Raw genomic sequence first — 11,871 nt, forward strand, 5'->3', positions numbered from 1 at the left:
TCATAAGGGTCCATTTAAATTTTATATTTGTACATGAAAGCTGAGTAAATAAGCTTTCCACTGATGTATGGATGTTTGTTAGGTAAGACAATATTTGGCCAAGATACAATTATTTGAAAATATGGAATCTGAGGGTACAAAAAAGAAATAAATATTGAGAAAATCGCCTTTAAAGTTGTCCAAATGAAGTCCTTAGCAATGCATAGCCACTCACAAAAATATATTTTTGATATATTTACGGTAGGAAATTTACAAAATATCTTCATGGAACATGATCTTTATTAATATCCTTATGATTTTAGGCATAAAAGAAAAATTTATCATTTTGACCCATACAATGTTTTGTTGGCTATTGCTACAAATATACCCATGCAACTTATGACTGTGTGTGTGTGTGTGTGTGTGTGTGTGTGAGTACATAATATAGAGAGTAAGAGTGCTTGTTACATGTACTTACTCTAATTAAAAGCAACTAACCCTATTCCTAACCTATCCCTATTCCTATTGTAAATACATGTTGTAAATTATTATTACTCAGTACTTCAATGTATAATTACATTATAACAAGCATTTATTAATATTAGTGATTGCTAATCGTTAATGCATTAACTAATGTTAACTAATGGGACCTTATTATAAAGTCTTGCCATTATATAGGCCTATAGTAGTAGTAGAAGAAAGAGAAGAAATTTATTTAGCCTAAATATAAAAACCTGACTTCAGATCAAGTGCTATCAAATGTGCCTTGAGCAGTGTGAATGATTGAATGAATGATTGAATGAGCTTCTCTCTTCCTGAGTGGATTAGCTTTAGCACTTCCAGCTTAAGCTGCTGTTTAGTTTGAGCGTCTAAATGAACCTGAAAGCGTAGCGGCTTTACAAACTCAAACACACGCAAACAGAGCTGCTGTAGGACAGAGGTAAGCTTCACATAATGTACATCGACGTGTAGTTCACAGTAAATGCGCATAAGCAGCATGACAAAGCTGAAGAATGGTGTGAGAGAATGAAAATGCTACTGCGTCACTTCCAAAGAGCCTACTGGTTTGCTTTAATAAACACATTTAAGGCGAATGCTTGACGAACACTGTAGATTAAAGAGTTGCTATTTAAAATACAAATAGCCTACATTGTGAGAAATATGGCTAAAGTTGTTTTGAATCCGAAGGACAGACTGTTGCGAGGTCTGTAACGTTAATCATGATGTCAAATGTCATAGTAAAAGAATTGGGCAAGTACATATAAGATCGTATTGATTTGTTAAATTTATGTTACGCAAACCAAAAAATTATCTGACTGTAAGCATTGGCTAGTTTACATATTCTGTTCTGCATCGTGTGTGTATCATAATATTATTGGGCCGTGTGACGTTCCCAGCATCGGTGAGTGTTGCCAAGTGTTGCTACTTTAACGCTGTTGCCGTAGGCCCCAGGTTGAAGCGAACAGCCTCCCTTGCAGACCTGGCAACCCTGCCCAGCATGCGCTGTGCGCACTACGTTGTTTCCGGTTAGCTGCTCGCTATCATTAGACACCGGGATGATCAGACACCATTCAACGGGCCCGCGTGTTTCAAGTAAACCCGCTGGTCTGCGCAATTGGACCTGTAATATCGATGATTACCGTCAGCAGTCTGAGAGTGACAAGCAGTGGTCGGCCAGACGTCAGTTCATATTGAAACACGTTGCGGAGTACGAGGAAAATGCTCTTGATAAGCTACTGGCCCTGTCGATGGTGTGGGTTAACCATGTTTTCCTGGGATGCAGGTGGGATATATTGAATATATCGTGAGAATTGGGCTGTTTGACTTTTTTTTCCACAGGAGTTTGAGTGCATACTTAGTGTAAGCCATGGCCAAGTTAATTTTATGCTATATTTAATGCCTTATTTATACAGACCACCGTAATTGTAAAGTTATGCTTTAGTAATGCCAACCATAACCATATCTGTTCTTTTTTTGGGGGGACAGGTATGGCTCCCAGCTAATGCACAAGGTGCTTGAGATGGCAGAAGGGATTGATGTTGGTGAAATGCCCTCATTTGAACTAGTCCTGAATGCTGAATCAAAAAAGAGACCATATTCATCTGATGGAAGTAAGTCTATTGGTGCCTTCAATCTATCTGTCTGTCTGGCACACATGCAAACATTTTTGTAATAAAATTATTCTGCATTTGAAAAGTTGTTTTGTGGATGTTTTGCATCAATTAAAAAATATATATATTTTAATCTGTATTTAAAGCTGCAGTCCGTAACTTCTTTTTTGGTTAAAAAGTATCCAAAATCAATTATTGGGCAAGTACATAACCAATCAGTGTTCAAAACTATCTACTTACCTTAGCCTGATTTGCAACGTTAAGCTTGTAATTATTTTTTTGTAATAATCAGGGGTGCGTTTCCCGAAAAACAACATAACTCGCTAGTACAATGCATCGTTGAACAAATCAACTAGCTAGTCACGACTGTTTCCCGATTGTCGCAAACATGTCGTTCAGCCACGTTGATTAATGATGTCACACAGGTGGTGGAGTAATAACTTCTTTAAATGAATCTGTTTAAGATCGAATTAATGCTAGATTTTTTGCTATAAATTACGGACATGGCATCTGAGTACTAATTCTCATTTTTCTCAGTTATTTTGCTTTATTTTTAGATTCAGTCATAGGCTCGATCTTACGTATTTACACACGTACGCACATTCGCACTTTTCAAAAACGGTGCTTGAAATCTCTGGACAAACTAAAAAATGTAAATTACATTTGGATATATTCGAAATAAAAGATATACATTCTACTTAATGTCAGCTTGCTTATTTTGTTCAAGGATTTATTAAGTCCACATGCCTTTAAAACAAGAAACTATGCTTCTAATAACAGCTTGAGAGCTGTCGTTCCAACCACACAAGTTTGCCATGCAGTTTGCGAATGTCGGGAATTTTCGGGAAACACCTAATCCCTGAACTATGTTAGTAACGACGGAACTTGCGATGTTAGTCGGCTAATGGAGCTTTTGGGAAACGCACCCCTGAGTGGTACTGGTAGGTTTCCGTAGGAAATACGAGTTTGCTGATGTTTGTCTTTGTGTCATTACGTTACGTCTGTAAACAGAAAAAAGGAGTCCTGGCTAGTGGGCTATATCTCGTGTGTGGATGCTGCTGGTGGCGGATCATTTGTAGCCTCTTCTTACAGCAGCTGGAATGTATTTAAACTTGAGATGGAGGCTTGTAATCCATAAAGTTCAAAACGACAATCATCATCGACAACTGTGGTAAAAAGTAAAAGACTGTGGAGAGCCTTCAGTAAAAAAGGAAAAGCGGCCTGGCCCTTGCAAAAACAAGAATAAATGTCGTCAGGGCTTTTGAAAAGTGGCGTTACCTCTGTGATTAAAAGGGTTTAAAAGGGATGCAGACATGGCCATTTTTCTGCTGGACAGGTAAGACATTTCAATGGTTAATTGGGTAATAAGGCAACAGTAGCACACTTTTTTGCTTAATCCATACAGTTATGTATAACTCTAATACACACTACGTAGACCTAGTCATGCAGTGTTGATGTTTTAACATTAACAATCGAGAACAAAGTATAACAATAATAATTTGCATCATTGATTGCGCGATTTATTGTAAAACTTGTAAAAGTTGGTCAGAACAAAAGTGGATGACATGTTACTACTTCAGATGACATTTTCTGGTGAAACTTCTTATTTTAGACATACATACATACAGGATGTAGTATCTGTAATTACTATGTACAGTGAAGATCCACACCTGTGCGTTGATTGAGAGCCCACACATCTCTACACCTCAAAACATTAGGTTAATCCGCGCTGAGGAGCCGTGCCGATGCACACCCCACGTAAAGAAGATAATTCTGCAAATCACTGAAATTGCAGGTTTCAAACAGAATTGGCGACAAAGAGGCAAAACTTACGGACTGCAGTTTTAAACAAAACATCACTATGCATTTCATATTTGCATGTAAATAGATATTTTAATATATATATATATATATTTTCATATCCTAGGTGAAGAGCCCACAAGGAAGATGCCTGTTTCAAAATTCACTTCCAGACCTCGATTTGAGCCAGTACACTTTGTGAGTGGTGGGAGCAGTGGAATTGGAGAAACTGACGAAAAAGAAAATGAGAAGGAGCGCAGGAGGGGCGAGATGAATGAAGTAAGACTGAGGGAACAAGATCATCAGCCATATAATGGTAACCATGGCAATGGCTCTTCTTCCTCCTCTGGCTCCCTTGAGATGGGGAGGTGCGGTAATGATTCTTGGCCTGAGCACAGAAGCAAAGACGTGGCCGTGGGCGGCACAAGTGGGCTTGGCTATGGCAGCAGAGGGTCCTCCGTGAACTTCATGTGCAAAGTGCAGCAGGAGTACACTGCTAAATATGAGGCTCATAATGCCAAACAGTCGGAAACATTCTCGCAGGCAGGCCGAGTTAAGGAATACGGAGGTGCTGGGCAGTCTGGAGCCTGGGATAGTGGGCAGTGTGGACTGGGATTTGGACATCAGGATAGGCCGACCTCCAGCAAGGCTTTCAGCAGGGCGTACGATGGTCCAAGCAGAGGCGGCTCTGGCCTTCTCCCTACACCCTCTCGGCCGACTTCTATACCCGCAGCAATAATTGACGAAAAACAGAGGCTTATTGCCAGAGTATCATCTGCTGTTGCCATCACCCTTAGAGATCCTGCGTTCATGAGTGGACCTGACGGCCCAAATTACAATTTCATACTTAGCCGCAGCATTCAGGCCTGCAAGACGAACCCAGAGTACATCTATGTCAATTTAAGAGATATTCCACCCGCAGACCTTCCTAAGAACAGAAAAGTGCCCACTGAAGGATATGCTTGTGAACTGAGATTTCAGTGTGTGTACCTTGCCACGGGGTACTCTGGGAGCAAAAACGGTGCCAGAGACCGAGCGTCAGAACTGGCTGTCAAGCTGTTCATGAGGCCGGTGGAAGTCCGTGTCTTACAACGGCAGTACAAGCGTACTTGCGTCAATGACATGGTGGTGTGCCAAGTTAACACTCCAAACCCAACCCTCCCCCCACCTCTTCGCAACCCAGAGGACAAGCCGTCCCCTAGTACCAAGGGCCAGTATGAGCCTGACCAAAGCAAACACTGGACAGAATTCGTCATCATGGAAAATGCACACGATGCCATCTGTATACTAAACAACTCGGCTGCGTTCAACCGGATGAAAGTTGATTACACTTTTGACCCGGTTCCCAACAACAATTTATGGCTCTGTAGTGTGTACTTGCAGGGTGAGCTGGTGGCACAAGCCAGAGGGACCAAGAAGAGCTCGAAACACGCAGCGGCAGAGGAGGCGGTGAGGAAGTTGCGTATGAACCAGACTGCTCGCCAACAAGAGCAGCAGCATTTTTCTGGAGGGAACCTCACTTCAGGCCAGCCCGGTGGTCGATACACCTTGCAAAGCAGCAAGAAACCACTGCTGCATGAATTGGTCATTCTTGAAAACTCTGATAATGCTATTTGCATAATAAATGACACTGCTCAATTCAATAAAGTGCTTGCTGACTACAAATTCACAGTTCTGCCGGACCATAGCTGGCAGTGTGAAGTTTACCTAGATGGTAAGTATGTGGCTACAGGTGTTGGGCCAAAAAAAACGGTAAAACATATTGCAGCAGAGGAAGCCCTTGCCACACTTCGACGCACACAGGCTGTGGTGAAATCCAACCTCAGGAAGGAGGGCCATGTGGACGCTATTTCCCGAAATCAAATCATGGCTCGTTCTAGCGAGGAATCCATGCAACAGGAGATCAAGGAAGACAATATTGGTAACCAGCTACTCCGTAAGATGGGTTGGACGGGTGGTGGTTTGGGTAGAGAAGGAGAGGGCATTGCTGAGCCCATCAGAGTCAAAGAGCAATTTAGCAGGGAAGGACTCGGTATGGACATGGACAGGCAAGGTAATCAGCTGACTAAGCGTGATATTGAGAAAATCATTCAGAATTATGCGAGTTCAGACCGTCAAGATGATCTGCGCTTCTCTACGGAGCTCAACAATGAAGAGCGCCGGCACATCCACCAGATATCCCACAAGTACGGGCTGCGCAGCAAATCATACGGACAGGGCCGACAACGCTTTCTTGTGGTTAGCCGCAGAGTCCAGAAGGAACAGCTGATTGGTCAGCTTTTGCAGGAAGGGCAGGTGGGACGATATGAACTGGTGAAACCTCAGCCTTCACAATGACTGGGTTCAACAGGCCTTTGAAAATCCAACAGATGACTATTAATAAAAGCCAGAGTTTTACTTGTTACAGTTCCTGTTAATTTGTTTCCGAAGAGTGTAATAAAAAAATTTAAAAAAAAAAAGATGGAAGGTGGACTGAAGCCTAGAAAACCTGTCAGTTCTGTGTCTACAATGTGTACCCTTTTCTTCCCTTTACCAGTTTGTCCAATTATGTCCAGATTTGCTGTAGGTTAGGTCATAAGATGAACTAACTAAACTTTGTCATATCATATATCCTATGAATGATATTTATTGACATGGATATTAGAAGTGGGGCCTTTTGGCAGCACATGACATTCCATTTTCTCCATTTTATTAAGCTTTTAAAATGGACAATATATCATTCACTCGGTCTTTCATCTGTTGTGTATGGAAGAGGATTAGGGCCAAGTAATAATAAAAAAATAAAACCATCTCGAGATTAAAGTTGTTAAATTTCGAGAAAAAAGTCGAGAATAAACTCGTTAAATTACGAGAAAAAAGTTATTAAATTACGAAAACAAAATCGTTAAATTGAGGAAAATGTCGTTAAATTTCAAGAAAAAAGTCGAGATTAAATGTTGAGAATAAAGTAATTAAATTATGAGAAAAAAGCCGTTAAATTACGAGAACAAATTTAACCAATTTTTTTCTCGTAATTTAATGACTTTATTCTCAACATTTTATCTCTACTTTTTTCTTGACATTTAATGACTTTTTTCTTGTAATTTAATGTGTTTATTCTCAACATTTTATTTAGACTTTAATCTCGAGATGGTTTTTTTTATTGTTGCTTGGCCCTAATCCTCTTCCGTAGTTGTAAGATAAACACTTGAAATATAAAAATATCCTTGAAGTAATTACAAAACATATATTTTTGTCATTTTCTGGTTGTTGATTGTAAAATTAAATATTTATCTCCAAATAATAATGCCTGAGCAGCAATCCCTGTGATTTGATATTGCAAATTCTGTCAACCAGCCTGCTTTTGACACATTAAATTTAGTCTGAACTAGAAAATGCACTATGACCATTTAATAAAACGTAATTGCTTATTTTTCAAGAAGAAAAAAAAAAAGTTTATTTTACTGTTTATTTACAAGAAGTGAGAAAATGTACAGTTTCTTACATGGGTTACTAGTGCAAATCAACACTCTTGGTAAATTAGAAAAATGAAGATTTGAATTAGCTTAAATGGACACTGCATGACAGCATCACATCAGAATGGTTGGAGGAGAAATTCAGTGTGTGAGAAATAAACGGCACTTAAATGGAACTTAAAAAAAAAAAAAAAAATATGCAACTGGGGTGCAACAGACACAAAATCGTGAAAAAAAGTGTTGTGTTCTGAATCCCAGGTCTGTGACACGGGGTTTTGTGGGTAAGACAGATCACGGTGTACTTTCAAACAATTACTGCTGACAAACTAGAACACAGTGTCAATAGGCAACACCTTAAACATCATGAACTGTTGAATTAAAAGAACATAAATCACTTTACAACATTACAATTTTTAAACTTGTTTTAAAATCAGGTTTTCCAAGTGCAGTTATAAAGGCATGTTTCTGAAACTTGTAAGCTTTCCATACAAGACAATATATCAACCATCTTTAATGTCCTTGCCGTTTAATTTGGAACTCTGAACAGCACATTAAGCGGCATTCGGTATGACACTTTTGCAGAGACAACAAAATCTCTACATTTAAACAAGGATAATAAAACTTTGATTCATACTGAGAACAGCAACCAACATCTTAATAACCAAAATGAAATCAGCCCACAGTGTAGGAGCAACTTATAAAACCAAAGAAATAAGATGACAAAAATGAGGGCAGGCCAAATAAAAACAAGTAACCCTGGCAACAATATTTTGTTAAATTAAGGTTTATCCTCACCCAAGATAAGGTTCTGCATGAAGAGGGAGACCACAACACAACAGCACTCTAATCTTGCAACAGCTACAGAACAGACAATTCTACCGAGTAAGTGGAGAATGATTCAAAACATGAAGTGTTTTATTTTATTCTTTGCAAGGTGGTTTTCCTCTCATTGGCTGAGGCGGACTATTGTTCGTATGGGAACTGTAAGGAGGGTCAACAGTCACGCCAGCTCTGTTCAACAATGGCCGACACACGTTTCTCATACTCTCTCTTGTTTTCCTGATACAGCTGAGCTGCCTGGCTGTTGGCAGGGCTGTTTGGGTTCGGCTCATCCAGTAAAGACTGAGGAGAAAGGCATGTTAACAACATGAATTATGTCCTCACATTTTTAATGCTACCATCAAAACAGCAGAAAGAAAAGTTGCAAGGAAAAAAAAAAACATGTTAAAAAAAATTAGTCTGTGAAAAAAAAAGTGCAGACATATACCTGTATTGAGGTTAAAATTGAAGAAACATCATATGTTGGACTCCAGCGATTCTGAAGAATGTCCAAACATATACTACCATCTGCATAAACTGAACGAAAGAAAGACAATTCGATTTTATGGTCCATTGACACATATTTAGTTCTGGCATGTGATATATGTGCACACTTATACTTAAAGGGTTAGTTCACCCAAAAATGATAATTCTGTCATTCATTACTCACCCTCATGTCTAAAGAAATTTGTTCGTCTTTAGAACACAAATTAAGATATTTTCGATTAAATCCGATGGCTCAGTCAGGCCTCCATTGAAAGCAAGATAATTAACACTTTCAATGCCCAGAAAGCTATTAAAGATTTAAAACAGTTCATGTGACTACAGTGGTTCAACCTTAAAGGTGCTATGTAAAAATTACAGCTAGTGGTTGAAATGGGTACTGCAGTCCAAATTCAAAATATTGTTTGCCCTCCCCCTCCTCCTCAGACTCCACGCTCTCGCAGGTTGCCAGTTTGAAGACACGCAACAGGAGCGAGCTCAGTTGACATTGGTAGGCGAGGAGACTTAAGATAATTCGATTATTTATTGATTTATGATGGGTTGATATCGCGTTTTAATATGCTCCCGTTTACAGAGATTTGTAGATAGATGCTGAGTCTTTTTAGGTCAGGTAGAATTTCTGACCCAGTTTGTTCGCTGGCTTCCATGGCTACAATTCGCTGTATGCGTTTTCCAACATCTGGCAACCCAGGGTGGCAAAATACTTGTAAATTGTAAATTTACAAGTAAATTATAAATTGGCAACGTGCATCTTGCACAGACCAAAACAAAAACAAATTCCGACACAGAACGCAAATTTCAAAGTAAAATAACCGGCTGAAGCAATGGTTTTCAGAGAAACGAGTATGTGAACTCAGCATGTTTAATAAATATCTGCAAACATATTATGGTATTTTTATGCTTTAGTACAGTCAAAAACTTACATAGAGCACCTTTAATGTTACGAAGCAATGAGAATACTTTTTGTGAGGCAAAAAAAAAAAAAAAGCGACTTTATTCAACAATATCTAGTAATGGGTGATTTCAAAACACTGCTTCATGAAGTTACGAAGCTTTACGAATCTTTTGTTTCGAATTAGTGGTTCGCAGCGTTTATTGAAGTGCCAAAATCCCGAGATTTTAGTAAACGAGGCTTCATAATGTCATAAATGTTTCAAAATTTCAATGGTTCACCACTGGGGGGCGTGACTTTGGCAGTTTGATACGCACTCCGCACCACTGATTCGAAACAAAAGATTCGTAAAGCTTCGAAGCTTCATGAAGCAGTGTTTTGAAATCACTAGATATTGTTGAATAAAGTCGTTATTTTGTTTTTTTGGTGCGCAAAAAGTATTCTCGTCACTTCATAACATTTACCACTGTAGTCACATGAACTGTTTTAAATACGTCTTTAGAAGCTTTCTGGGCATCCTAAAGTGTTAATCATCTTGCTGGCAATGCAGGCCTCACTGAGCCATCGGATTTCATCAAAAATATCTTAATTTTTGTTATGAAGATGAACGACATGAGGGTGAGTAATTAATCACAGAATTTTCATTTTTGGGTGAACTAAACCTTTAAGTAATCTAAAGTGCAAGGATTTTATAAATACAAAAAAAAAAAAATCACAGAGTTTGTAAAACTTACCATTAGGGTGAAACATTTTGGAGACAAACCGAACTGTTGGTGGTTTGTTTGGATATTCTTCTGTAAATTCTATTGTGAGTTTGAAAGTACCTATGACAAGCAGAAAAAGAAAATATGAAGCAAAGCCATTTGCCAGATATAAACAAAAGAATCATACCATGCCAAATAGTTACAAAGTGTCATGTATAAGCGGTTGTCAGCAGTATTTAGAACCCAAAGCTCAATACTTACTCAGCTGTCAATGTAGTTTGTTTTAAGAAAGAAATTACTTTAATTTAGTAAGGAAAGGACATTAAATGTATCAAGAGTGACAGTAAAGACATGTATAACGTTACAGAATTATTCATCAAAGAACAATCACAAAATATCACATTTTTTACAAAAATAAGCAGTTTTCAACATTGATAAGAAATGTTTTTGAGCACCAAATCAACAGAATGATTTCTGAAGAAGCGTGACACTGAGGACTGAAGCTTGTGTTTTCTTGACTTACCATCTTCAAATGGTGTTCCTTCAGGGCTGTAGGTACAAGAAATGGGTCAACATGTCAGGTTACACATAACACTTGGCATGACAGCAAGAAATAAAGCCAAAATCACTAGCCAATGTACAAGAGCCCTGCGCATTCTCTAATCCAAAAATAACAACGCTCAACAGTCTACGGATATGACATTATAACCCGTTTCCTTCACCACAAGACAAGACAACACAACACAACACACAGCTCTATTCAGGACACCGTCACTTAAATATCAAATAACCAGCACCTCTTATGGGGGACCACCGGCCATCTGGCCTATTTAAAACTGCTTATATTACCGCTAACAAGCTGAACATCATCTCAAAGACCTCGAATAGGTTGAGATAAACAAGTGTCAGAGTGTTCTGTTGATTGTTTATCGCGGTCCAAACAAAAAAAGCAAATTATACAAACCCAAAAATGACAGCATTCCAGACCATGATGTTGTTTTCCGACGGGGCTCCGCTAACTCCGGCTGGAGGATCCTCCTGGAGACTGAAAAACAAGTTATCCAGGGAAGTTACATTACATATAATATACCTAGATTACGACAACACCACATACCGCACATACGACATCCAAAATACATTATCCGAGTGTCGTTAATAAATGGCTTTTAATGGGGAAAAAGTCGCCATGTTAAAGACTGAGAGCAGCCGGTGTCCATAAAGCAACCAAGGGCCTTTAGCATTTTCTCTATCGCTTACCGTTTAAAATCTCTCATCAGACGCCGTCTTGCTGGGGTTGACATGGCTTAATTTGATAGCCGAGAAGTAAACATAAGGTATCGACGTTGTTACTTTGAATTAGTTTCAATTATTTTAGTTTAGCGGACGTCGGTTTGGTCGATTCGGTTAAATAACGACGTTAGCCGTTCGCTTGCTTGGATCCTCCTGCCTGTTTTCTCTACTAAGCCCGTCTCTCTGGGACTGGACCATACCAACATGAAGCGGGGGAGAAGCAATTGCTCGATAAAATAAAAGTGAGCTCATTCACAGACATATAAACCTATTCGTGGTTTTAAAAAAAAAATCAGTAAAATATTTTAAGAGTACTG

The 11,871-nt window shown here is 39.0% G+C and overlaps 2 protein-coding genes across 5 annotated transcripts; one reads left to right on the top strand and one right to left on the bottom strand.

Annotated features, from left to right (window-relative positions):
* The first annotated feature begins 778 nt into the window (after positions 1-778).
* nkrf (NFKB repressing factor) lies at positions 779-7,253 on the top strand. 3 transcript variants are annotated; one of them, XM_067387130.1, is made up of 3 exons: positions 779-919; positions 1,966-2,090; positions 4,018-7,248. In XM_067387130.1, the coding sequence occupies exons 2-3, from the start codon at positions 1,982-1,984 to the stop codon at positions 6,225-6,227; spliced, it is 2,319 nt and encodes a 772-aa protein (XP_067243231.1). In that variant the 5' UTR covers positions 779-919; positions 1,966-1,981; the 3' UTR covers positions 6,228-7,248. The 3 variants fall into 3 exon arrangements, with proteins under 3 accessions (XP_067243231.1, XP_067243222.1, XP_067243237.1); XM_067387121.1 differs by lacking the exon at positions 779-919 and adding an exon at positions 929-1,762 and having other exon boundaries at positions 4,018-7,251; XM_067387136.1 differs by lacking the exons at positions 779-919; positions 1,966-2,090 and adding an exon at positions 3,134-3,426 and having other exon boundaries at positions 4,018-7,253.
* A 239-nt stretch (positions 7,254-7,492) lies between these two features.
* On the bottom strand, positions 7,493-11,721 carry ube2a (ubiquitin-conjugating enzyme E2A (RAD6 homolog)). 2 transcript variants are annotated; one of them, XM_067387150.1, is made up of 6 exons: positions 11,522-11,721; positions 11,229-11,309; positions 10,788-10,813; positions 10,295-10,384; positions 8,613-8,701; positions 7,493-8,467 (listed from the first exon to the last, which is right to left on the bottom strand). In XM_067387150.1, the coding sequence occupies exons 1-6, from the start codon at positions 11,563-11,565 to the stop codon at positions 8,339-8,341; spliced, it is 459 nt and encodes a 152-aa protein (XP_067243251.1). In that variant the 5' UTR covers positions 11,566-11,721; the 3' UTR covers positions 7,493-8,338. The 2 variants fall into 2 exon arrangements, with proteins under 2 accessions (XP_067243251.1, XP_067243259.1); XM_067387158.1 differs by having other exon boundaries at positions 10,295-10,387; positions 10,761-10,813.
* Between the last annotated feature and the right edge of the window lie 150 nt (positions 11,722-11,871).

This window comes from Chanodichthys erythropterus, chromosome 1, assembly GCF_024489055.1.
Source record: "Chanodichthys erythropterus isolate Z2021 chromosome 1, ASM2448905v1, whole genome shotgun sequence".
Classification (NCBI taxonomy): domain Eukaryota; kingdom Metazoa; phylum Chordata; class Actinopteri; order Cypriniformes; family Xenocyprididae; genus Chanodichthys; species Chanodichthys erythropterus.